Source organism: Procambarus clarkii, chromosome 35, assembly GCF_040958095.1.
Source record: "Procambarus clarkii isolate CNS0578487 chromosome 35, FALCON_Pclarkii_2.0, whole genome shotgun sequence".
Lineage (NCBI taxonomy): Eukaryota > Metazoa > Arthropoda > Malacostraca > Decapoda > Cambaridae > Procambarus > Procambarus clarkii.
In genome coordinates, this window is record NC_091184.1 from 26,496,151 (window position 1) to 26,518,542 (window position 22,392).

Below are 22,392 nucleotides of genomic sequence, written 5' to 3' on the forward strand. Positions count from 1 at the left end.
GCAGTGATAGTAATATATCAGTGAATGTAAGGAGAAAATATCAGTGTGAGGAGATAATGCAGAGAAAGTGAAATGATGTTGGTGTAGCAGTGATAGTGTTATGTGTTAGTGAGCTGTTGGTGATATAACAGAGACAACAGCTCTCATATAGTGACACCAACAATTTGTTACTCAACATAGTCAGTATATGACCCCAAGTGTGGGGCCTGAGGTGATGGTGACATGGAGGTGATAGTGAAGCTACAGTGATATAGCAATGATAGGTTACAGTACTGAGAAGATATAGCATTGATGGTGATACAGCCGTGATTGTCAGGCATATGATACCAAAGTATAATACCAAAGTGTTAAATACCAAAGATAGTGAAGTTATGATGATATAGTGATAAAAGTCTGTCTATAAATTACATTGGTATCAAAACACGCAGTCCATGGTGATGCAGGAGTGATGGTGGTACAGTGAACTAGAGTGGCAGCACAACACCACAGTAGTGATGGTGGTGGTACAGTGAACTAGAGCGGCAGCACAACACCTCAGTAGTGATGGTGGTACAGTGAACTAGAGTGGCAGCACAACACCACAGTAGTGATGGTGGTGGTACAGTGAACTAGAGTGGCAGCACAACACCACAGTAGTGATGGTGGTGGTACAGTGAACTAGAGTGGCAGCACAACACCACAGTAGTGATGGTGATGGTACAGTGAACTAGAGTGGCAGCACAACACCACAGTAGTGATGGTGGTGGTACAGTGAACTAGAGTGGCAGCACAACACCACAGTAGTGATGGTGGTGGTACAGTGAACTAGAGCGGCAGCACAACACCTCAGTAGTGATGGCGGTACAGTGAACTAGAGTGGCAGCACAACACCACAGTAGTGATGGTGATGGTACAGTGAACTAGAGCGGCAGCACAACACCACAGTAGTGATGGTGGTGGTACAGTGAACTAGAGCGGCAGCACAACACCTCAGTAGTGATGGTGGTACAGTGAACTAGAGTGGCAGCACAACACCACAGTAGTGATGGTGGTGGTACAGTGAACTAGAGTGGCAGCACAACACCACAGTAGTGATGGTGGTGGTACAGTGAACTAGAGTGGCAGCACAACACCACAGTAGTGATGGTACAGTGAACTAGAGTGGCAGCACAACACCACAGTAGTGATGGTGATACAGTGAACTAGAGTGGCAGGACAACACCACAGTAGTGATGGTGGTGGTTCAGTGAACTAGAGCGGCAGCACAACACCTCAGTAGTGATGGTGGTACAGTGAACTAGAGTGGCAGCACAACACCACAGTAGTGATGGTGATGGTACAGTGAACTAGAGTGTCAGCACAACACCACAGTAGTGATGGTGGTGGTACAGTGAACTAGAGTGGCAGTACAACGCCACAGTAGTGATGGTGGTGGTACAGTGAACTAGAGCGGCAGCACAACACCTCAGTAGTGATGGTGGTACAGTGAACTAGAGTGGCAGCACAACACCACAGCAGTGATGGTGATGGTACAGTGAACTAGAGCGGCAGCACAACACCACAGTAGTGATGGTGGTGGTACAGTGAACTAGAGCGGCAGCACAACACCTCAGTAGTAATGGTGGTACAGTGAACTAGAGTGGCAGCACAACACCACAGTAGTGATGGTGGTGGTACAGTGAACTAGAGTGGCAGCAAAACACCACAGTAGTAATGGTGGTGGTACAGTGAACTAGAGTGGCAGCACAACACCACAGTAGTGATGGTACAGTGAACTAGAGTGGCAGCACAACACCACAGTAGTGATGGTGATACAGTGAACTAGAGTGGCAGCACAACACCACAGTAGTGATGGTGATGGTACAGTGAACTAGAGTGTCAGCACAACACCACAGTAGTGATGGTGGTGGTACAGTGAACTAGAGTGGCAGTACAACGCCACAGTAGTGATGGTGGTGGTACAGTGAACTAGAGTGGCAGCACAACACCACATTTGTGATGGTGGTGGTACAGTGAACTTGAGTGGCAGCACAACACCACAGTAGTGATGGTGATGGTACAGTGAACAAGAGTGGCAGCATAACACCACATTTGTGATGGTGGTGGTACAGTGAACTAGAGTGGCAGCACAACACAACAGTAGTGATGGTGATGGTACAGTGAACTAGAGTGGCAGCACAACACCACAGTAGTGATGGTACAGTGAACTAGAGTGGCAGCACAACACCACAGTAGTGATGATGGTGGTACAGTGAACTAGTGGCAGCACAACACCACAGTAGTGATGGTACAGTGAACTAGAGTGGCAGCACAACACCACAGTAGTGATGGTGGTGGTACAGTGAACTAGAGTGGCAGTACAACACCACAGTAGTGATAGTGGTGGTACAGTGAACTAGAGTGGCAGCACAACACCACAGTAGTGATGGTGATGGTACAGTGAACTAGAGTGGCAGCACATCACCACAGTAGTGATAGTGATGGTACAGTGAACTAGAGTGGCAGCACATCACCACAGTAGTGATAGTGATGGTACAGTGAACTAGAGTGGCAGTAAAGCACCACAGTAGTGGTGGTACAGTGAACTAGAGTGGCAGCACAACACCACAGTAGTGATGGTGATGGTACAGTGAACTAGAGTGGCAGCACAACACCACAGTAGTGATGGTGGTGGTACAGTGAACTAGAGTGGCAGCACAACACCACAGTAGTGATGGTGGTGGTACAATGAACTAGAGTGGCAGCACAACACCACAGTCCACCACAGTCACCTCCTTAATGTCACTGTGGTTGACTGCTGCCCTCACCACATCCAGACCGCTCACCACATCACCCAAGACATCTGACCACTGGCGACCATCCTGGAGGTCCCTGGTGGTGATGGCGAACTGGGCACTCGTGGGATCCCCCGGCCCCCACCAGGCCCACACAGCTCCTGCCCGGCCTGACTCCCGGTACTGCCCCTGGAGGTCAGGCAGCAGTGGGGCTCCTCCCTTACCATCATTACTCTCGTAGTCTCCGCCCCTCACACACTCCCCCGGCTCACCCTTGTCCCACACCTGCAACAGTTTAGTGTTGCGGTAGGTGTGGCCCCGCTGGCCCGTACACAACAACACAAACTGTCTGGCCAGCGGAGTGTCAGGGGTCAGCCGGATGGTGACCCGCCCTCTTGTTGACCCCGCCCACCTGAGGTCAAGGAACGCCAGGGTGCAGGAGGGCTCCAGCACGCCCACAACCTCACTTTCCTGCAGAAAATGAAATATATCATGCTGATAAATGTATAACAAAATGTTATCATATAATATATATATCATATTATGATAACTCAGTAAGTCAGTAATGTCAGTAAGACTAGTGGGTGTAATAAAGTGACCTGGAGGGTGTGGGCGTGGGTGGGCGTGGGCTGACGCAGGAGTGGGTGGAGGTACAGCTGTCCGTCTTGTAGAGTTATCCTAGCGGAGCAGCGGCCATCTTGGTCTTCCTGGACTGCCAACACCCGGCCAGCCTCCACCAGCCTCTTGACGGGCTCCCTCACCATCCTGCGAAGGTCCTCAACCTGTGGACAGTGTCAGCCCCATTATCACCTGTGGACAGTGTCAGCATCATTATCACCTGTGGTCAGTGTCAGCCCCATTATCACCTGTGGTCAGTGTCAGCCCCATTATCACCTGTGGAGAGTGTCAGCAACATTATCACCTATGGTCAGTGTCAGCCCCATTATCACCTGTGGTCAGTGTCAGCCCCATTATCACCTGTGGTCAGTGTCAGCCCCATTATCACCTGTGGTCAGTGTCAGCCCCATTATAACCTGTGGGCATTGTCAGCCCCATTATCACCTGTGGACAGTGTCAGCCCCATTATCACTTGTGGTCAATGTCAGCCCCATTATCACTTGTGGTCAATGTCAGCCCCATTATCACTTGTGGTCAATGTCAGCCCCATTATCACCTGTGGTCAGTGTCAGCCCCATTATCACCTGTGGACAGTGTCTGCCCCATTATGCTGGACCTGTACCTCCAGCCCCCTTCTACTGGCAGGGGGCTGGTGCTAGACCTGTAGCTCCAGTCCCCTCTAATAGCAGGGGGGGTTGGTGCTGGACCTGTAGCTCCAGCCACCCTCTACTGGCAGGGGGAATGGTGCTGGACTTGTAGCTTCACACCCCTCCATACTGGCAGGGGGTTGGTGTTGGACCTGTAGCTCCAGCCCCCCCCCCTCTAGTGGCAGGGGGTTAGTGCTGGACCTGTAGCTACAGCCCCCACTACTGGCAGGGGGTTGGTGCTGGACCTGTAGCTCCAGCCCCCCCTCTACTGGCAGGGGTGTTGGTGCTGGACCTGTAGCTCCAGCCCCCCCTCTACTGGCAGGGGTTTAGTGCTGGACCTGTAGCTCCAGCCCCCCCCTCTAGTGGCAGGGGGTTAGTGCTGGACCTATAGCTACAGCCCCCACTACTGGCAGGGGGTTGGTGCTGGACCTGTAGCTCCAGCCCCCCCTCTACTGGCAGGGGAGATGGTGCTGGACCTGTATCTTCACACACCTCCATACTGGCAGGGGGTTGGTGCTGGACCTGTAGCTCCAGCCCATCTCTACTGGCAGGGGGTTGGTGCTGGACCTGTAGCTCCAGCCCACCTCTACTGGCAGGGGGTTGGCGCTGGACCTGTAGCTCCAGTCCCCCTCTACTGGCAGGGGGTTGGTTCTGGACCCGTAGCTCCTGCCCCCCCCCCCCCTTCTACTGGCAGCAAGTGGTGCTGGACCTGTAGCTCCAGCCCACCTTTACTGGCAAGGGGTTGGTGCTGGACCTGTAGCTCCAGCCCCACTCTACTGGCAGAGGATGGTGCTGGACCTGTAGCTCCAGCCCACCTCTACTCGCAAGGGGTTGGTGCTGGACCTGTAGCTCCAGCCCCCCTCCCCCCTCTATTGGCAGGGGGTTGGTGCTAGACCTGTAGCTCCAGCCTACCTCTACTAGCAGGGGGTTAGTGCTGGACCTGTAGCTCCAGCCCCGATCTACTGGCAGGGGAGGGGGGTGGTTCTGGACCTGTAACTCCAGCCCCCCTCTACTGACAGGGGGTTGGTGCTGCACCTGTAGCTCCAGCCCACTTCTACTGGCAGGGGGTTGGTGCTGAAGCTGTAGCTCCAGCCCCCCTCTACTGGCAGGGAGATGGTTCTGGACCTGTAGCTCCAGCTATCCCCCATCTATACTGGAAGGGGGGGTTGGTGCTGGACCTGTATCTCCAGCCTACCTCTACTGTCAGGGGGGTTGGTGCTGGACCTGTAGCTCCAGCCCCCGTCTACTGGCAGGGGGTTGGTTCTGGACCTGTAGTTCCAGCCCCCCCGCTACTGGCAGTGGGTTGGTTCTGGACCTGTAGCTCCAGCCCCCCCTCTACTGGCAGAGGGTGGTGCTGGACCTGTAGCTCCAGACCCCCTCTACTGGCAGTGGGTTGGTGCTGGACCTGTAGCTCCAGCCCACTTCTACTGGCAGGGAGTTGGTGCTGGACCTATAGCTCCAGCCCCCCTCTACTTGGAGGGGGTTGGTGCTGGACCTGTAGCTCCAGCCCACTTCTACTGGCAGGGGGTTGGTTCTGGACCAGTAGCTCTAGCCCCCCTCTACTAGCAGTGGGTTGGTGCTGGACCTGTAGCTCCAGCCCCCCCTCTACTGGCAGTGGGTTCGTGCTGGACCTGTAGCTCCAGCGCCCCTCTACTGGCAGGGGGGTTGGTACTGGACCTGTAGCTCCACCCCCCTACTCTGGCAGGGGGTTGGTGCTGGACCTCTAGCTCCAGCCCCCCTCTATTGGCAGGGGGGATGGTGCTGGACCTGTAGCTTCACACCCCTCCATTCTGGCAGGGGGGTTGGTGCTGGACCTGTAGCTCCAGCCCCCCTCTACTGGCAGGGGGTTGGTGCTGGACCTGTAGCTCCAGCCCACCTCTACTGGCTTCGGGTTGGTGCTGGACCTGTAGCTCAAGCCCATCTCTACTGGCAGGGGGTTGGTGCTGGACCTGTATCTACAGCCCCCCTCTACTGGCAGGGGGTTGGTGCTGGACCTGTAGCTCCAGCCCCTTCTACTGACAGGGGGTTGGTGCTGGACCTGTAGCTCCAGCCCCTTCTACTGACAGGGGGTTGATGCTGGGACTGTAGCTTCAGCCCTCTTCTACTGGCAGAGGTTTGGTGCTAGACTTCTAGCTCCAGCCCCCCCTTCTACTGGCAGTAGGGTTGATGCTGGACCTGTAGCTCCAGCCTTCCTCTACTGGCAGTGGGTTGGTGCTGGACCCGTAGCTCCAGCCCCCTTTCTACTGGCAAGGGGTTGGTGCTGGACCTGTAGTTCCAGCCCCCATCTACTGGGAGGGGGTTGGTGCTGGACCTGTAGCTCCAGCCCCCTTTCTACTGGCAAGGGGTTGGTGCTGGACCTGTAGCTCCAGCCTCCCTCTACTGGCAGGGGGTTGGTGCTGGACCTGTACCTCCAGCCCCCCCTCTACTGGCAGTGGGTTCGTGCTGGACCTGTAGCTCCAGCGCCCCTCTACTGGCAGGGGGGTTGGTACTGGACCTGTAGGTCCACCCCCCTACTCTGGCAGGGGGTTGGTGCTGGACCTCTAGCTCCAGCCCCCCTCTATTATCAGGGGGGATCGTGCTGGACCTGTAGCTTCACACCCCTCCATTCTGGCAGGGGGGTTGGTGCTGGACCTGTAGCTCCAGCCCACCACTACTGGCAGAGGGTTGGCGCTGGACCTGTAGGTCCAGTCCCCCTCTATACTGGCAGGGGGGTTGGTGCTGGACCTGTAGCTCCAGCCCACCACTACTGGCAGAGGGTTGGCGCTGGACCTGTAGGTCCAGTCCCCCTCTATACTGGCAGGGGGGATGGTGCTGAACCTGTAGCTCCAGCCCCCCTCTACTGGCAGGGGGTTGGTGCTGGACCTGTAGCTCCAGCCCACCTCTACTGACAAAGGGTTGATGCTGGACCTGTAACTCCAGCCCCTCCTTTACTGGCTTCGGGTTGGTGCTGGACCTGTAGCTCCAGCCCACCTCTACTGGCAGGGGGTTGGTGCTGGACCTGTAGCTCAAGCCCATCTCTACTGGCAGGGGGTTGGTGCTGGACCTGTAGCTCCAGCTCACCTCTACTGGCAGGGGGTTGGTGCTGGACGTGTATCTACAGCCCCCCTCTACTGGCAGGGGGTTGGTGCTGGACCTGTAGCTCCAGCCCCTTCTACTGACAGGGGGTTGGTTCTGGACCTGTAGCTCCAGCCCCTTCTACTGACAGGGGGTTGATGCTGGGACTGTAGCTTCAGCCCTCTTCTACTGGCAGAGGTTTGGTGCTAGACTTCTAGCTCCAGCCCCCCTTCTACTGGCAGTAGGGTTGATGCTGGACCTGTAACTCCAGCCCCTCCTCTACTGGCTTCGGGTTGGTGCTGGACCTGTAGCTCCTGCCCACCTCTACTGGCAGGGGGTTGGTGCTGGACCTGTAGCTCAAGCCCATCTCTACTGGCAGGGGGTTGGTGCTGGACCTGTACCTCCAGCCCACCTCTACTGGCAGGGGGTTGGTGCTGGACCTGTATCTACAGCCCCCCTCTACTGGCAGGGGGTTGGTGCTGGACCTGTAGCTCCAGCCCCTTCTACTGACAGGGGGTTGGTGCTGGACCTGTAGCTCCAGCCCCTTCTACTGACAGGGGGTTGATGCTGGACCAGTAGCTCAAGCCCCCCTCTACTAGCAGTGGGTTCGTGCTAGACCTGTAGCTCCAGCGCCCCTCTACTGGCAGGGGGGTTGGTACTGGACCTGTAGCTCCATCCCAGAACTCTGGCAGGGTGTTGGTGCTGGACCTCTAGCTCCAGCCCCCCTCTATTGGCAGGGGGGATGGTGCTGGACCTGTAGCTCCATCCCCCAACTCTGGCAGGGGGTTGGTACTGGACCTGTAGCTCAAGCCCATCTCTACTGGCAGGGGGTTGGTGCTGGACCTGTAGCTCCAGCCCACCTCTACTGGCACAGGGTTGGCGCTGGACCTGTAGGTCCAGTCCCCCTCTATACTGGCAGGGGGGATGGTGCTGAACCTGTAGCTCCAGCCCCCCTCTACTGGCAGGGGGTTGGTGCTGGACCTGTAGCTCCAGCCCACCTCTACTGACAAAGGGTTGATGCTGGACCTGTAACTCCAGCCCCTCCTCTACTGGCTTCGAGTTGGTGCTGGACCTGTAGCTCCAGCCCACCTCTACTGGCAGCGGGTTGATTCTGGACCTGATGCTCCAGCCCCCCTCTACTGGCAGGGGGTTGGTTCTGGACCTGTAGCTCCAGCCCACTTCTACTGGCAGAGGGTTAGTGCTGAAGCTGTAGCTCCAGCCCCCCTCTACTGGCAGGGAGATGGTTCTGGACCTGTAGCTCCAGCTATCCCCATCTATACTGGCAGGGGGGGTTGGTGCTGGACCTGTACCTCCAGCCTACCTCTACTGTCAGGGGGGTTGGTGCTGGACCTTTAGCTCCAGCCCCAATCAACTGGCAGGGGGTTGGTTCTGGACCTGTAGCTCCAGCCCCCCCTCTACTGGCAGTGGGTTGGTGCTGGACCTGTAGCTCCAGCCCCCCCCCCCCCACTCTACTGGCAGTGGGTTCGTGCTGGACCTGTAGATCCAGCGCCCCTCTACTTGCAGGGGGGTTGGTACTGGACCTGTAGCTCCACCCCCCTACTCTGGCAGGGGGTTGGTGCTGGACCTCTATCTCCAGCCCCCCTCTATTGGCAGGGGGATGGTGCTGGACCTGTAGCTTCACACCCCTCCATTCTGGCAGGGGGGTTGGTGCTGGACCTTTAGCTCCAGCCCCCATCTACTGGCAGGGGGTTGATGCTGGACCTGTAGCTCAAGCCCATCTCTACTGGCAGGGGGTTGGTACTGGACCTGTAGCTCCAGCCCACCTCTACGGGCAGGGGGTTGATGCTGGACATGTATCTACAGCCCCCCTCTACTGGCAGGAGGTTGGTGCTGGACCTGTAGCTCCAGCCCCTTCTACTGACAGGGGGTTGGTGCTGGACCTGTAGCTCCAGCCCCTTCTACTGACAGGGGGTTGATGCTGGGACTGTAGCTTCAGCCCTCTTCTACTGGCAGAGGTTTGGTGCTAGACTTCTAGCTCCAGCCCCCCTTCTACTGGCAGTAGGGTTGATGCTAGACCTGTAGCTCCAGCCTTCCTCTACTGGCAGTGGGTTGGTGCTGGACCCGTAGCTCCAGCCCCCTTTCTACTGGCAAGGGGTTGGTGCTGGACCTGTAGTTCCAGCCCCCCTCTACTTGGAGGCGGTTGGTGCTGGACCTGTAGCTCCAGCCCCCTTTCTACTGGCAAGGGGTTGGTGCTGGACCTGTAGCTCCAGCCTCCCTCTACTGGCAGGGGGTTGGTGCTGGACCTGTAGGTCCAGCCCCCCTCTACTGGCAGGGGGTTGGTCCTGGATCTGAAGCTCCAGCCCCTTCTACTGGCAGGGGGTTGATTCTGGACCTGTAGCTTCAGCCCCCCCTCTCTCTCTACTGGCAGGGGGTTGGAGCTGGACCTGTAGCTCCAGCCCCCTCTACTGGCAGGGGGTTGATTCTGGACCTGAAGCTCCAGCCCCCCTCTACTGGCAGGGGGTTGGTTCTGGACCTGTAGCTCCAGCCTTCCTCTACTGACAGTGGGTTGGTGCTGGACCCGTAGCTCCAGCCCCCTTTCTACTGGCAAGGGGTTGGTGCTGGACCTGTAGTTCCAGCCCCCCTCTACTGGGAGGGGGTTGGTGCTGGACCTGTAGCTCCAGCCCCCTTTCTACTGGCAAGGGTTGGTGCTGGACCTGTACCTCCAGCCTCCCTCTACTGGCAGGGGGTTGGTGCTGGACCTGTAGGTCCAGCCCCCCTCTACTGGCAGGGGGTTGGTCCTGGATCTGTAGCTCCAGACCCCCTCTACTGGCAGGGGGTTGGAGCTGGACCTGTAGCTCCAGCCCCCTCTACTGGCAGGGGGTTGATTCTGGACCTGAAGCTCCAGCCCGCCTCTACTGGCAGGGGGTTGGTTCTGAACCTGTAGCTCCAGCCATAGTTCTACTGGCAGAGGGTGGTGGTGGACCTATAGCTCCAGCCCCCCTCTACTGACAGGGGGTTGGTGCTGCACCTGTAGCTCCAGGCCACTTCTACTGGCAGGGGGTTGGTGCTGAAGCTGTAGCTCCAGCCCCCCTCTACTGGCAGGGAGATGGTTCTGGACCTGTAGCTCCAGCTATCCCCATCTATACTGGCAGGGGGGGTTGGAGCTGGACCTGTACCTCCAGCCTACCTCTACTGTCAGGGGGGTTGGTGCTGGACCTGTAGCTCCAGCCCCCGTCTACTGGCAGGGGGTTGGTTCTGGACCTGTAGTTCCAGCCCCCCTCTACTGGCAGGGAGATGGTTCTGGACCTGTAGCTCCAGCTATCCCCATCTATACTGGCAGGGGGGGTTGGTGCTGGACCTGTAGCTCCAGCCCCCGTCTACTGGCAGGGGGTTGGTTCTGGACCTGTAGCTCCAGCCCCCCCTCTACTGGCAGTGGGTTGGTGCTGGACCTGTAGCTCCAGCCCCCCCTCTACTGGCAGTGGGTTCGTGCTGGACCTGTAGCTCCAGCGCCCCTCTACTGGCAGGGGGGTTGGTACTGGACCTGTAGCTCCACCCCCCTACTCTGGCAGGGGGTTGGTGCTGGACCTCTAGCTCCAGCCCCCCTCTATTGGCAGGGGGGATGGTGCTGGACCTGTAGCTTCACACCCCTCCATTCTGGCAGGGGGGTTGGTGCTGGACCTGTAGCTCCAGCCCACCTCTACTGGCAGGGGGTTGGTGCTTGACCTGTAGCTCCAGCCCACCTCTACTGGCAGGGGGTTGGCGCTGGACTTGTAGGTCCAGTCCCCCTCTATACTGGCAGGGGGGATGGTGCTGAACATGTAGCTCCAGCCCCCCTCTACTGTCAGGGGGTTGGTGCTGGACCTGTAGCTCCAGCCCACCTCTACTGACAAAGGGTTGATGCTGGACCTGTAACTCCAGTCCCTCCTCTACTGGCTTCGGGTTGGTGCTGGACCTGTAGCTCCAGCCCACCTCTACTGGCAGGGGGTTGGTGCTGGACCTGTCGCTCAAGCCCATCTCTACTGGCAAGGGGTTGGTGCTGGACCTGTAGCTCCAGCCCACCTCTACTGGCAGGGGGTTGGTGCTGGACCTGTAGCTCCAGCCCCTTCTACTGACAGGGGGTTGGTACTGGACCTGTAGCTCCAGCCCCTTCTACTGACAGGGGGTTGATGCTGGGACTGTAGCTTCAGCCCTCTTCTACTGGCAGAGGTTTGGTGCTAGACTTCTAGCTCCAGCCCCCCTTCTACTGGCAGTAGGGTTGATGCTGGACCTGTAGCTCCAGCCTTCCTCTACTGGCAGTGGGTTGGTGCTGGACCCGCATCTCCAGCCCCCTTTCTACTGGCAAGGGGTTGGTGCAGGACCTGTTGTTCCAGCCCCCCTCTACTGGGAGGGGGCTGGTGCTGGACCTGTAGCTCCAGCCTCCTTTCTACTGGCAAGAGGTTGGTGCTGGACCTGTAGCTCCTGCCTCCCTCTAATGGCAGGGGGTTGGTGCTGGACCTGTAGGTCCAGCCCCCCTCTACTGGCAGGGGGTTGGTGCTGGACCTGTAGCTCCAGCCCACCTCTACTGACAAAGGGTTGATGCTGGACCTGTAACTCCAGCCCCTCCTCTACTGGCTTCGGGTTGGTGCTGGACCTGTAGCTCCAGCCCACCTCTACTGGCAAGGGGTTGGTGCTGGACCTGTAGCTCCAGCCTCCCTCTTCTGGCAGGGGGTTGGTGCTGGACCTGTTGCTCCAGCCCCCTTTCTACTGGCAAGGGGTTGGTAGTGGACCTGTAGCTCCAGCCCCCTCTACTGGCACGGGGTTGGTGCTGGACCTGTAGCTCCAGCCCCCCCTCTTCTGGCAGTGGGTTTGTGCTGGACCTGTAGCCCCAGCCCCCCTCTACTGGCAGGGGGTTGGTCCTGGATCTGTAGCTCCAGACCCCCCCCCCCTCTACTGGCAGGGGGTTGCTTCTGGACCTCTAGCTCCAGCCCCTTCTACTGGCAGGGGGGGTTGATTTTGGACCTGTAGCTCCAGCCCCCCCCTCTCTACTGGTAGGGGGTTGGAGCTGGACCTGTAGCTCCAGCCCCTTCTACTGGCAGGGGGTTGATTCTTGACCTGAAGCTCCAGTCCCACTCTACTGGCAGGGGGTTGGTGCTGGACCTGTAGCTGCAGCCCCCCTCTACTGGCTGGGAGTTAGATCTGGACCTGTAGCTCCAGCCCCCTCTTCTGGCAGTGGGTTTGTGCTGAACCTGTAGCCCCAGCCCCCCTCTACTGTCAAAAGGTTGGTGCTGGACCTGTAGCTCCAGCCCCCTCTACTGACAGGGGGTTGGTGCTGGACCTGTAGCTCCAGCCTCCCTCTACTGGCCGGGGGGATGGTGCTTGACCTGTAGCTCCTGCCCCTCTCTACTGGCAGGGGGTTCGAGCTGGACCTGTAGCTCCAGCACTCTTTCATCTGGCAAGGGGTTGGTGCTGAACCTGTAGTTCCAGCCCCCTCTACTGGCATGGGGTTGGTGCTGGACCTTTAGCTCCTGCCCCTCTCTACTGGCAGGGGCTTGGAGCTGGACCTGTAGCTCCAGCCCCCCTCTACTGGCAGGGGTTGGTCCTGGATCTGTAGCTCCAGACCCCCCTCTACTTGCAGGGTTTTTTTTTTGACCTGTAGCTCCAGCCCCCCTTTACTGGCAGGGGGTTCGAGCTGGACCTGTAGCTCCTGCCCCTCTCTACTGGCAGGGGCTTGGAGATGGACCTGTAGCTCCAGCTCCCCTTTACTGGCAGGGGGTTGGTGCTGGAACTGTAGCTCCAGCCCCTCTCTACTGGCAAGGGGTTGGTGCTGGACCTGTAGCTCCAGCCCCCTCTACTGGCAGGTGGTTGGTGCTGGACCTGTAGCTGCAGCCCCCCTCTACTGGCAGCGGGGTTGGTGCTGAACCTGTAGGTCCAGCCCAACTCTACTGGCAGGGGGTTGGTGCTGGACCTGTAGCTCCAGCCGCCATCAACTGGCAGGGGGTTGTTGCTGGACCTGTAGCTGCAACCCCCCTCTACTGACATGGGGAGTTAGTGCTGGACCTGTCTCTCCAGCCCCTCTCTACTGGCAGGGGGTTGGTGCGGGACCTTTAGCTCCAGCGACCCTCTACTTTCAGGGGGGTTGGTGCTGGACCTGTAGCCCCAGCCCAACTTTACTGGCAGGGGGGTTGGTGCTGGACCTGTAGCTCCAGCCCCCTCCACTGGCAGGGGGTTGGTGCTGGACCTGTAGCTCCAACCCCCTCTACTGGCAGAGGGTTGGTGCGGAACCTGTAGCTCCAGCTCCCCCTCTACTGGCAGGGGGTTGGTTCTGGACCTGTAGCTCCAGCGCCCCTCTACTTTTAGGGGGGTTGGTGCTGGACCTGTAGCTCCAGCCCCCCTTTACTGGCATGGGGTTGGTGCTGGACCTGTAGCTCCAGCCCCCTCTACTGACATGGGGTTGGTGCTGGACCTGTAGCTCCAGCCCCCTCTACTGGCAGGGTGTTGGTGCTGGACCTGTCGCTCCAGCCCTCCTCTACTGGCAGGGGTTGGTGCTGGACCGCTGGACCAGTAGCTCCAGCCCCCCTCTACTGGCTGGGGGTTAGTTCTGGACCTGTAGCTCCAGCCCCCCTCTACTGGCAGGGGGTTGGTGAAGGACCTGTAGCTCCAGCCCCCCTCTACTGGCAGGGGGTTGGTGCTGGACCTGTAGCTCCACCCCCCTCTACTGGCAGGGGGATGGTGAAGGACCTGTAGCTCCAGCCCTTCTCTACTGGCAGGGTGGTTAGTTCTGAACCTGTAGCTCCAGCCCACCTCTACTGGCAGGGGATTGGTACTGGACCTGTAGCTCCAGCGCCCCTCTACTGGCAAGGGGTTCGTGCTGGACCTGTAGCTCCAGCCCCCGTCTACTGGCAGGGGGTTGGTGCTGGACCTGTAGCTCCAGCCCCTCCTCTACTAGCAGGGGGTTGGTGCTGGACCTGTAGCTCCAGCCCCCCTCTACTGGCAGGGGGGTTGGTGCTGGATCTGTAGCTCCAGTCCCTCCTCTACTGGCTAGGGGTTGGTGCTGGACCTGTAGCTCCAGCCCACCTCTACTGGCAGGGGGTTGGTGCTGGACCTGTAGCTCCAGCCCCCTCTACTGGCAGGGGGTTGGTGCTGTAGCTCCAGCCCCCCTCTACTAGCAGGGGGTTGGTGCTGGACCTGTAGCTCTAACCCTCCTCTACTGGCAGGGGTTGGTGCTGGACCTGTAGGTACAGCCCCCCGCTACTGGCAGAGGTTTGGTGCTGGACCTGTAGCTCCAGCCCCCTCTCTACTGGCAGGGGGTTGTTGCTGTAGCTCCAGCCCCCTTCTACTAGCAGGGGGTTGGTGCTGGATCTGTAGATCCAGCCCCCCTCTACTGGAAAGGGGTTGGTGCTGGACCTATAGCTACAGGCCTCAGGGTTTGGTGCTGGACCTGTAGCTCCAGCCCCCCTCTACTGGCAGGGGGTTGTGCTGGCATTGTTTGGGAGTTTGTTGGCAGTTTCAAGGCTTCAGTCTCTTCAAACCCATCAGTGGTCTGTTTTGGTTTGCTGTCTTCCTGGATTCAACATCAGAGATCCACGGTTGTTCAACGTCCTCCCAGCGAGCATAAGAAATATTGCCGGAACAACCGTGGACATCTTCAAGAGGAAACTAGATTGTTTCCTCCAAGGAGTGCCGGACCAACTGGGCTGTGGTGGATATGTGGGCCTGCGGGCTGCTCCAAGCAACAGCCTAGTGGACAAATTCTCACAAGTCAAGCCTGGCCTCGGGCCAGGCTTGAAGAGTAGAACTCCCAGAACCCCATCAACCAGGTATCAACCAAGTATGCTTTCTTGGTAGGTTGGTGGAGTGTCACCCGCTCTCTGCGCCTCTGTGACGGGGTCAGGATCCCGGGTTCAATAGAGGATCACAGGTTCAATCAACATGCAGGCCAGAAATGGTTAACATGTTTCCTGTTGCCTGTTGCCTTTCACCTATTGCCTCTGTTCACCTACCAGTAAATATCTATCCAGGAGTTAGGCAACTATTGTGGATTGTATATTAAGGAGAGTCAGTAGTTGACCTTGGGGAACCCCGATAAACCTAAGAACAGGCTTCCTCTCCTCAAAACACAACCCAATATCTTGTGATATGACCTATGTGTTTGAGACACTATGAGAGAAAATAAAAAACTTACTGTTAATTGCTTCTGGGGGATCTCTCCAGTGATTTCCTGAACTTTATTCATGATGCTGGAGGCTGAGTCTCCCAGGTGTTCGGAGTCAGCTGTGGCACCTGTCTCTGTGGTCATCATCTCCAGGGCCTCCTTGATGGTCTCCTGCACCTGTCATTACCAACACAAACATTAATGGTGGAGGCTGAGTCTCCCAGGTGTACGGGGTCAGCTGTGGCACCTGTCTCTGTGGTCATCATCTTCAGGGCCTCCCTGATGGTCTCCTGCACCTGTCATTACCAACACAAACATTAATGGTGGAGGCTGAGTCTCCCAGGTGTACGGGGGTCAGCTGTGGCACCTGTCTCTGTGGTCATCATCTCCAGGGCTGCCCTGATGGTCTCCTGCACCTGCCATTACCAACACAAACATTAATGGTGGAACCTGGACTATAATGAAACATCAGGCTCTGAGTAAAGTAACTGGACTATAATGAAACATCAGGCACTGAATAAAGTAACGGGACTATAATGAAGCATCAGACTAAGTAAAGTAATTTGACAATATATGTAATGTTTCTCTACACTGACCACAGTGTAGAGAAACACCAAGATGACAGTTGACTTTATTAACAAAAATGTTTCCTGTATATAAAGTCTACTCTCATCTTGATGTGCCTCCATGTCAAAAGTGTTTATATAGAGGCAATACTACACTCAGTTGGGTGAGAACAATGTGACCTTCAGCAGCATACCTTCACTGAGGTGTGGACAGTCTTGACATCTGGGAAGAGTTCCTGGCACTTCCGGAGCCAATTTTCTACCTCCATGTTGCATTGGTCAACTTCATTGATGGTCATGAATACTTCCTGTGCTGTGTTGACTGTGTCGAGGCTCCCCAACATGGCCTGCAGCTGAGTCTTCCCTTCCTCTCCATGTGTTGTCATATCCACCACACTGGTATCCTCCAGTTCCAAGAGCTGCATTGCTGACTTGTTCTGCTCTACTAGAGCATAGAGTCTGTCCTGGAGCTGGAGGTGATGAGTCTTCCAGTCCCCCAGCTGCCCCCGGTACTCGCCCAGCTGGGACAGTACCTCTTCACAGCTAGTAATGAGGATGCTGATGAAGCTCTTCTGCTCCTCCACCATGGAATGTAACTTCTTACTGATGCCTCTGGCGGGACCTTCATAAGGTTTTGCTGGCACTACTTCCTCAGTTGTTAGCTGGATATTTTTGAGTTTCCTAACTAAAGCCTCCACAGCGTAGCTAATTGGGAACTGAGTAGCAGCTGTGGCAGCGTGCTCGGCACGGCAGCTGGGGCAGGTCAGCTGACCATTCTTGATAGCATTGTCAATACACTGGGAGCAGAATGTATGGCCGCATGGCAGTGTGCGAGGGCGTAGCTGATTGTCATCATAATCGTTAAAACACACTGAACATTCCTCTGGTTTGTTATCCTGTGGAAATTTATTTTGGTAAAGCTAGATGTATTTACAACAAAAAGTAATATTACAGTAATGCACAATATTTCCCGATAAAAATTACATAATATTTTCATAATTTCTTTGTACAGAGGAACCTCGGTATTTGCACTACTCTCAATTCGCACTGCTAACCGGCCACTGAGGCCGAGGTGTGCAGATAACGGCGGAGAGCCGCAACCAGACCCAACACATGATGTACTCCCAGCCTGATCAACCAAGCATCAATGTTCCAAGGACCCCCTCCAGAAAGCCACAATCTCAATCTCCACCAGAAAAGAAATAGACGGCTGCAACTGAACAAACCGACCACCAAGACTGAGAGCAAAAACCCCTGCGCAGGAGAGCATGAAGCTCACCAACCCAACCCCCAGAGGCCAATGCCAACAGAAACAGAACCTTGGAAAACAATCTTGAACTGAAGGGGCCACCACAAACCGAGGAAAAGAGGGCAAAAGAGAGCACCCAGTCCAAGGACCAAGACGGTTCCGGCAGCGCATGAGCTGGCCAGAGGTGAAACTATACATGAGAAAGCTTGCAGAATGGGGCGGAAATGACATCCACCCTAAACACAAGCTGGAGCGGCTCCGCCAGCGCTGCAAGATAAGAGGCGACAGTAATAAGCATCAAATGATGGTCATTTGATGATATAGCTCCGTTGCACAAGGGGCGGAGTAAAGCCTTGGCAAAAAATTATAGGCCAGTTGCACTAACATCACACACAATAAAAGTGTTTGAAAGAGTGATTAGGAATCAAATTTCTAGTTTTATGGAAAACAATGAATTGCACAATCCAGGACAACATGGATTTAGAACGGGAAGATCCTGTCTGTCACAGTTACTCAACCACTATGACAAAATCACAGAAGCCCAAGAAGAAAAGCAAAATGCAGATGTTGTATACACAGACTTTGCAAAGGCGTTCGACAAATGTGACCATGGGGTGATAGCTCACAAAATGACGTCAATGGGAATAACTGGAAAAGTAGGATGCTGCATACTCAATTTCCTGTCGAACAGAACACAAAGAGTAACAGTCAATCAGATAAATTCGAGTCCAAGCGATGTTAGAAGCTTGGAAGATTTTTTTTTCAGTAATATTATTCAATAGTGTGTAGTGTGATAGATTTATATAATAAAAGGGGTGAATCATCGCTATACTCAAAAGTATAGTGTGCATATCAGTGATTCAATTATTATGTTCATAAAACAATAACAAACAGTTTTACTTTTATTACACTTTAGACATAGGTTATATATAAGTATCTGCATGTTTTGTTCACCATAACAAACCACTAAGTTGGTATTATGAGTCGAAAAGCAACGAGGAGTGACCGCCACACACCAGCCAGTTACTCGTTGCCATTCCCTCAACAAAGCCTCACTCACCCACTTTCTCCTCCCACCATCCTGTTTTTTATTTTATTCACTATATACAGACGTTATATATATAAGTATCACATGTTTTGTTCAACACAACTGTACAACTAAGCTGATATAGGTAGTTCAGGCACTAAGAGACGTCGCTACACAAAGTCAGCTGGCGGCTGCATCCCTCACTCATTCAAGGTCAGGCGCACTATAATTTCTCTCCCAACAATACTGTTTGCTGTTATTACACTATATACACACATTATATATAAGTATCTACATTTGTGTTCACCATAGAGAACCACTGAGCTGGTATGGTGAATGCAGACAATAACAGGTGGCCACACAATCAGAAAATGATGCTATCTCCCTCCGTCCCTCAGCATTACTCCTCTCACAGTGCTAATTATCACAACAATCCTGTTATTATCACAATTCTGGTCATTTTTATCACAGCCAGGGGTCATCTGTAATACTGTCATCGCTAAATAATAGCAGTTACATATTTATTTTGACATTTTTAGGCGATGCTGTGGTCACAAGCTGAACAGCAATGCTGTTAGCTCATGCTGCGTGTGCCAGCCTTGGTTGCTCCAACAGTACTGTGGCTCTCACACCAGAGAATATTGCCCATGATTTTTTTTAAACATGGTGTCTGTTTACAAGAGCCTTGAGGAAGCTAGTGTGAACCCCGTGTAGCCGCGGGCCATTTGAATCGTGCCTGGCACCCTATGGCGTTTATATACACCATGAGCACCGTGAGACATGTTACTCATGGCGTATATACTGTATAGCCATGCCCAGTTTAAGGGTTACATAAAATGAAAACAAAAAAATGAAATTTTTTGAAAAACAAAACACATGTCACAAAGGTTCGTGCTGTGGTTGCCAGGTAGGCTGCTCCATGTTTCTTTAATAAAAAAAAAAATATAAAAAATTGAAAAACGAACAAATGCCATAAAGATTCGTTCAGCTTTTGTCGGGTAGGCTGCTCCATTATAGCAATCTTTCTTTTTTTTAAATTTGTTCCATTTGTTTTGTATTTTTCATTTATGTCTCAATAATGGAGCAGCCTACCCGACAAACACTGAACGAACCTTTATGGCATTTGTCCGTTTTTCAATTTTTTTCAATGTTTTTTTTTTATTTAGGAAACATGGAGCAGCCTACCTGGCGACCACCGAACGAACCTTTTTGACATTTGTTGTTTTTCAACAAATTCAATTTCTTTTGTTCTACCAAAAAGTCATTGCTTTGCAACATCTCAGCAGACACCCTTTTATATCCCAGCATCATTAGCATCTTTAAACAAAAATAACATAATTTATTTGCATCGTCGGAGGCATCCGAGAATGTGCAAGAAGCAGCGCGACCCCACCATGTGGTGTCGTCGTTATTAAATAAATAAATAAATATAAATATGTTTATTCAGGTAAGGTACATACATACATGTGATGTTACATTAATGGATTGATATATAGATAGAGCTAGTACATACAATGCCTAAAGCCACTATTACGCAATGCGTTTCGGGCAAGAAAAACATTAATATCTAGAACTTAATACTAATTGAGCATAAAGAATAAAAAGTGTTGAAAACAAATACAAATAAAGATAAAAAAAAGGGGGAACATGACTGAAAAAGCAGCACAAATACAATAGGTTGACAGTGTTGATTAAAAAAAAAAAAAAATAAAATAACAGACATGGGTTGACAATAGAGGAGTGAGGTAGGTTACAGGGAATTTATTAGGTAGTGTTTAGTTTTTATCTTAAACTGGTTGAGAGAGGTACAGTCTTTAACATGGTTGGGAAGGTCATTCCACATTCTGGGTCCCTTGATTTGTAGAGCATTTCTAGTTTGATTAAGTTGTACTCTTGGAATATCAAAACTGTATTTATTTCTGGTGTGGTGCTCATGGGTTCTGTTACAACCTTCAATGAAGCTTTTGAGGTCAGGATTGGCATTACAGTTCAGCGTTTTATATATGTATAATACACAAGAGAGAATGTGCAGTGACTTAATATCTAACATATTCAGAGATTTGAGTAAGGGTACCGAGTGATGTCTGGGGCCAGAGTTGGATATTGTCCTAATAGCAGCTTTGTGTTGGGTAATAAGAGGACGTAAATGATTTTGGGTAGTAGAACCCCAAGCACAAATACCATAGTTGAGGTATGGATAGATGAGGGAGTAATAGAGAGTAACCAGGGCAGGGCGGGGTACATAATATCTGATCTTAGAAAGAATGCCAACAGTTTTCGAAACTTTTTTTGATATATTTAGAATGTGACCCTGGAAATTCAGCTTGTGGTCGATGAGAACGCCAAGGAATTTGCCATCTAATTTGTTACAAATTTGGGTATTGTTTATTTTGAGATTTATCTGATTAGAGGATTTATTGCCAAACAGAATATAAAACGTTTTGTCAATGTTAAGGGTGAGTTTGTTGGCAGTTAGCCAAAGATGGAATTTCTCTAGCTCAGTATTTACTGTGGCATTTAGAGCAAGGGGGTCAGGACTGGAGTAAATGAAGGTTGTGTCGTCAGCAAATAGAATTGGTTTGAGGTGTTGGGAGGCATTTGGAAGGTCATTAATGTAGATGAGAAAGAGGAGAGGGCCAAGTATGCTGCCCTGAGGAACACCAATGTTGATGGGTAGGGTGGGAGAAATTGTATTATTCACAGAAACATACTGGAGCCTGTCAGTAAGATAAGATTTGAGGTATTGCAGGGAGTGTCCTCTAACTCCATAATGATGTAATTTAAGAAGAAGGTTTTGATGGTTGACAGTGTCAAAAGCCTTACGCAGGTCCACAAATAACCCAACAGGAAACTCCTTTTTATCAAGAGCTGCGTGAATTAAGTTAATCATACTAATAAGTGCATCGTTAGTGCTTTTTTGGGTCTGAAGCCATATTGACCAGAGCTAAGTATATTGTGTTTGGCTAGAAAAGAGTAAAGCTGCTTGTAGATTAGCTTTTCGAATATTTTTGACAAGTTAGGCAGGATTGATATAGGTCTGTAGTTGTTAACATCTGTGAGATCACCACATTTGTAGACAGGGGTTACTCTTGCTTTTTTTAGAATGTCAGGAAAGGTTTGGAGTTCAATTGACTTGTTGAAGAGCAATGCAATAGCAGGGGCTAGAGATCTGGAGGATTTTTTGTAAATTAAAGTTGGTATCTCCTCGAGGGCACTAGACTTGGTTTTAAGGGAAAGGATTATTTCATTGACATCAGTGGAACTAGTTGGCTTTAGGTACAGAGACTGTGGATAGTTACCTGTAAGATAGTCCTTAACATCAGTACAGGAAGATGGAATATCATTTGCAAGGGATGACCCAATGGAAGAGAAGAACCTATTGAACTCAATAGCAGAATCAGAGGCTGAAAGCTGACCAACGTTATTGGAAAGGAGTGTTGGTTTGTTATTTAAAATCTTCTTTGATCCCAATATTTGTGAAATTGTGCTCCAAGTTTTTTTAATGTTGCTCTTTATTAGAGTAAATTTATCTTCATAGTATTTAGTTTTGGCTCGTCTAATTATTTTAGATAGCAATAACGAGTAATTCTTTGAGAATTCTTTGGAGACTGTTCCTAGCCTATACTTCTTCTCAAGGTCGTGTTTTTTGTTAATGGATTTAACTATTCCCTTTGTAAGCCAAGGATTGTTAAGTCTTTTGCTTGTGACTTGTTTTGTAAGCATAGGACAGTGGGTGTTATAAAGGCTAAGAGTTGTTTGTAGAAAAGAATGCACTGCTAGGTTGATGTCCCCTATGTTACCTAACTCGGACTCCCAGTTGACATTATCAGCAGCAGTTATAAAATTGTTTATAGCAGGTTCATTGTGCAGCCTAAAGCTTAACTCCCTTGTCTCTAGAGGTGGTTTGCTAATGTTAGTTAAGAGAAATGTGGGGTAATGGTCTGTAGTGCTATCGGTGATTATACCTGAAGTAAGCGGAGAGGTTATGTTGGTCCAGATGTGCTCTAGAGTCGTAGCAGTACCATCAGTGATTCTAGTTGGTCTATTGATTAAGGGTATGAGGAAGCAGGAATTCATACAGTTGAGGAAGCTAACAGCAGTAGGGTGTTCAGGCTCGCAGAGGTCAATATTAAAGTCCCCTGAGATAATTAGATGGTTTTTGTTCAATCTGTTATCAAGTATTAGATTTCTAAGGTTTGAGTTGAATTCAGACACATCAGTGTTAGGAATTCTATAGACTGCACCCACAGACAGGACAGACTCGGCACCCTTGACTCTGAAACTGGCGAAGATATACTCCCCACAGCAGTCTCTAGTTCTAATTATTTTTAAGCATATTAGTTCTTGGTGGTAGTAAAGAGCAGTACCACCACCTCTCTGCATTTG

The 22,392-nt window shown here is 52.6% G+C and overlaps 1 protein-coding gene across 2 annotated transcripts in view; it reads right to left on the reverse strand.

Annotated features, from left to right (window-relative positions):
* Positions 1–470: 470 nt before the first annotated feature.
* The window catches only part of LOC138371400 (uncharacterized), a 199,620-nt gene continuing 177,698 nt past the window's right edge, over positions 471–22,392 (reverse strand). For both annotated transcript variants that reach the window (XM_069336184.1, XM_069336182.1), the window contains 4 exons: positions 15,925–16,626; positions 15,195–15,341; positions 3,353–3,535; positions 471–3,224 (listed from right to left, as the gene is read on the reverse strand). In XM_069336184.1, the coding sequence (XP_069192285.1) occupies positions 2,712–3,224; positions 3,353–3,535; positions 15,195–15,341; positions 15,925–16,626 (1,545 nt within the window). In that variant the 3' untranslated portion in view covers positions 471–2,711. The remainder of the gene's footprint in view (positions 3,225–3,352; positions 3,536–15,194; positions 15,342–15,924; positions 16,627–22,392) is intronic.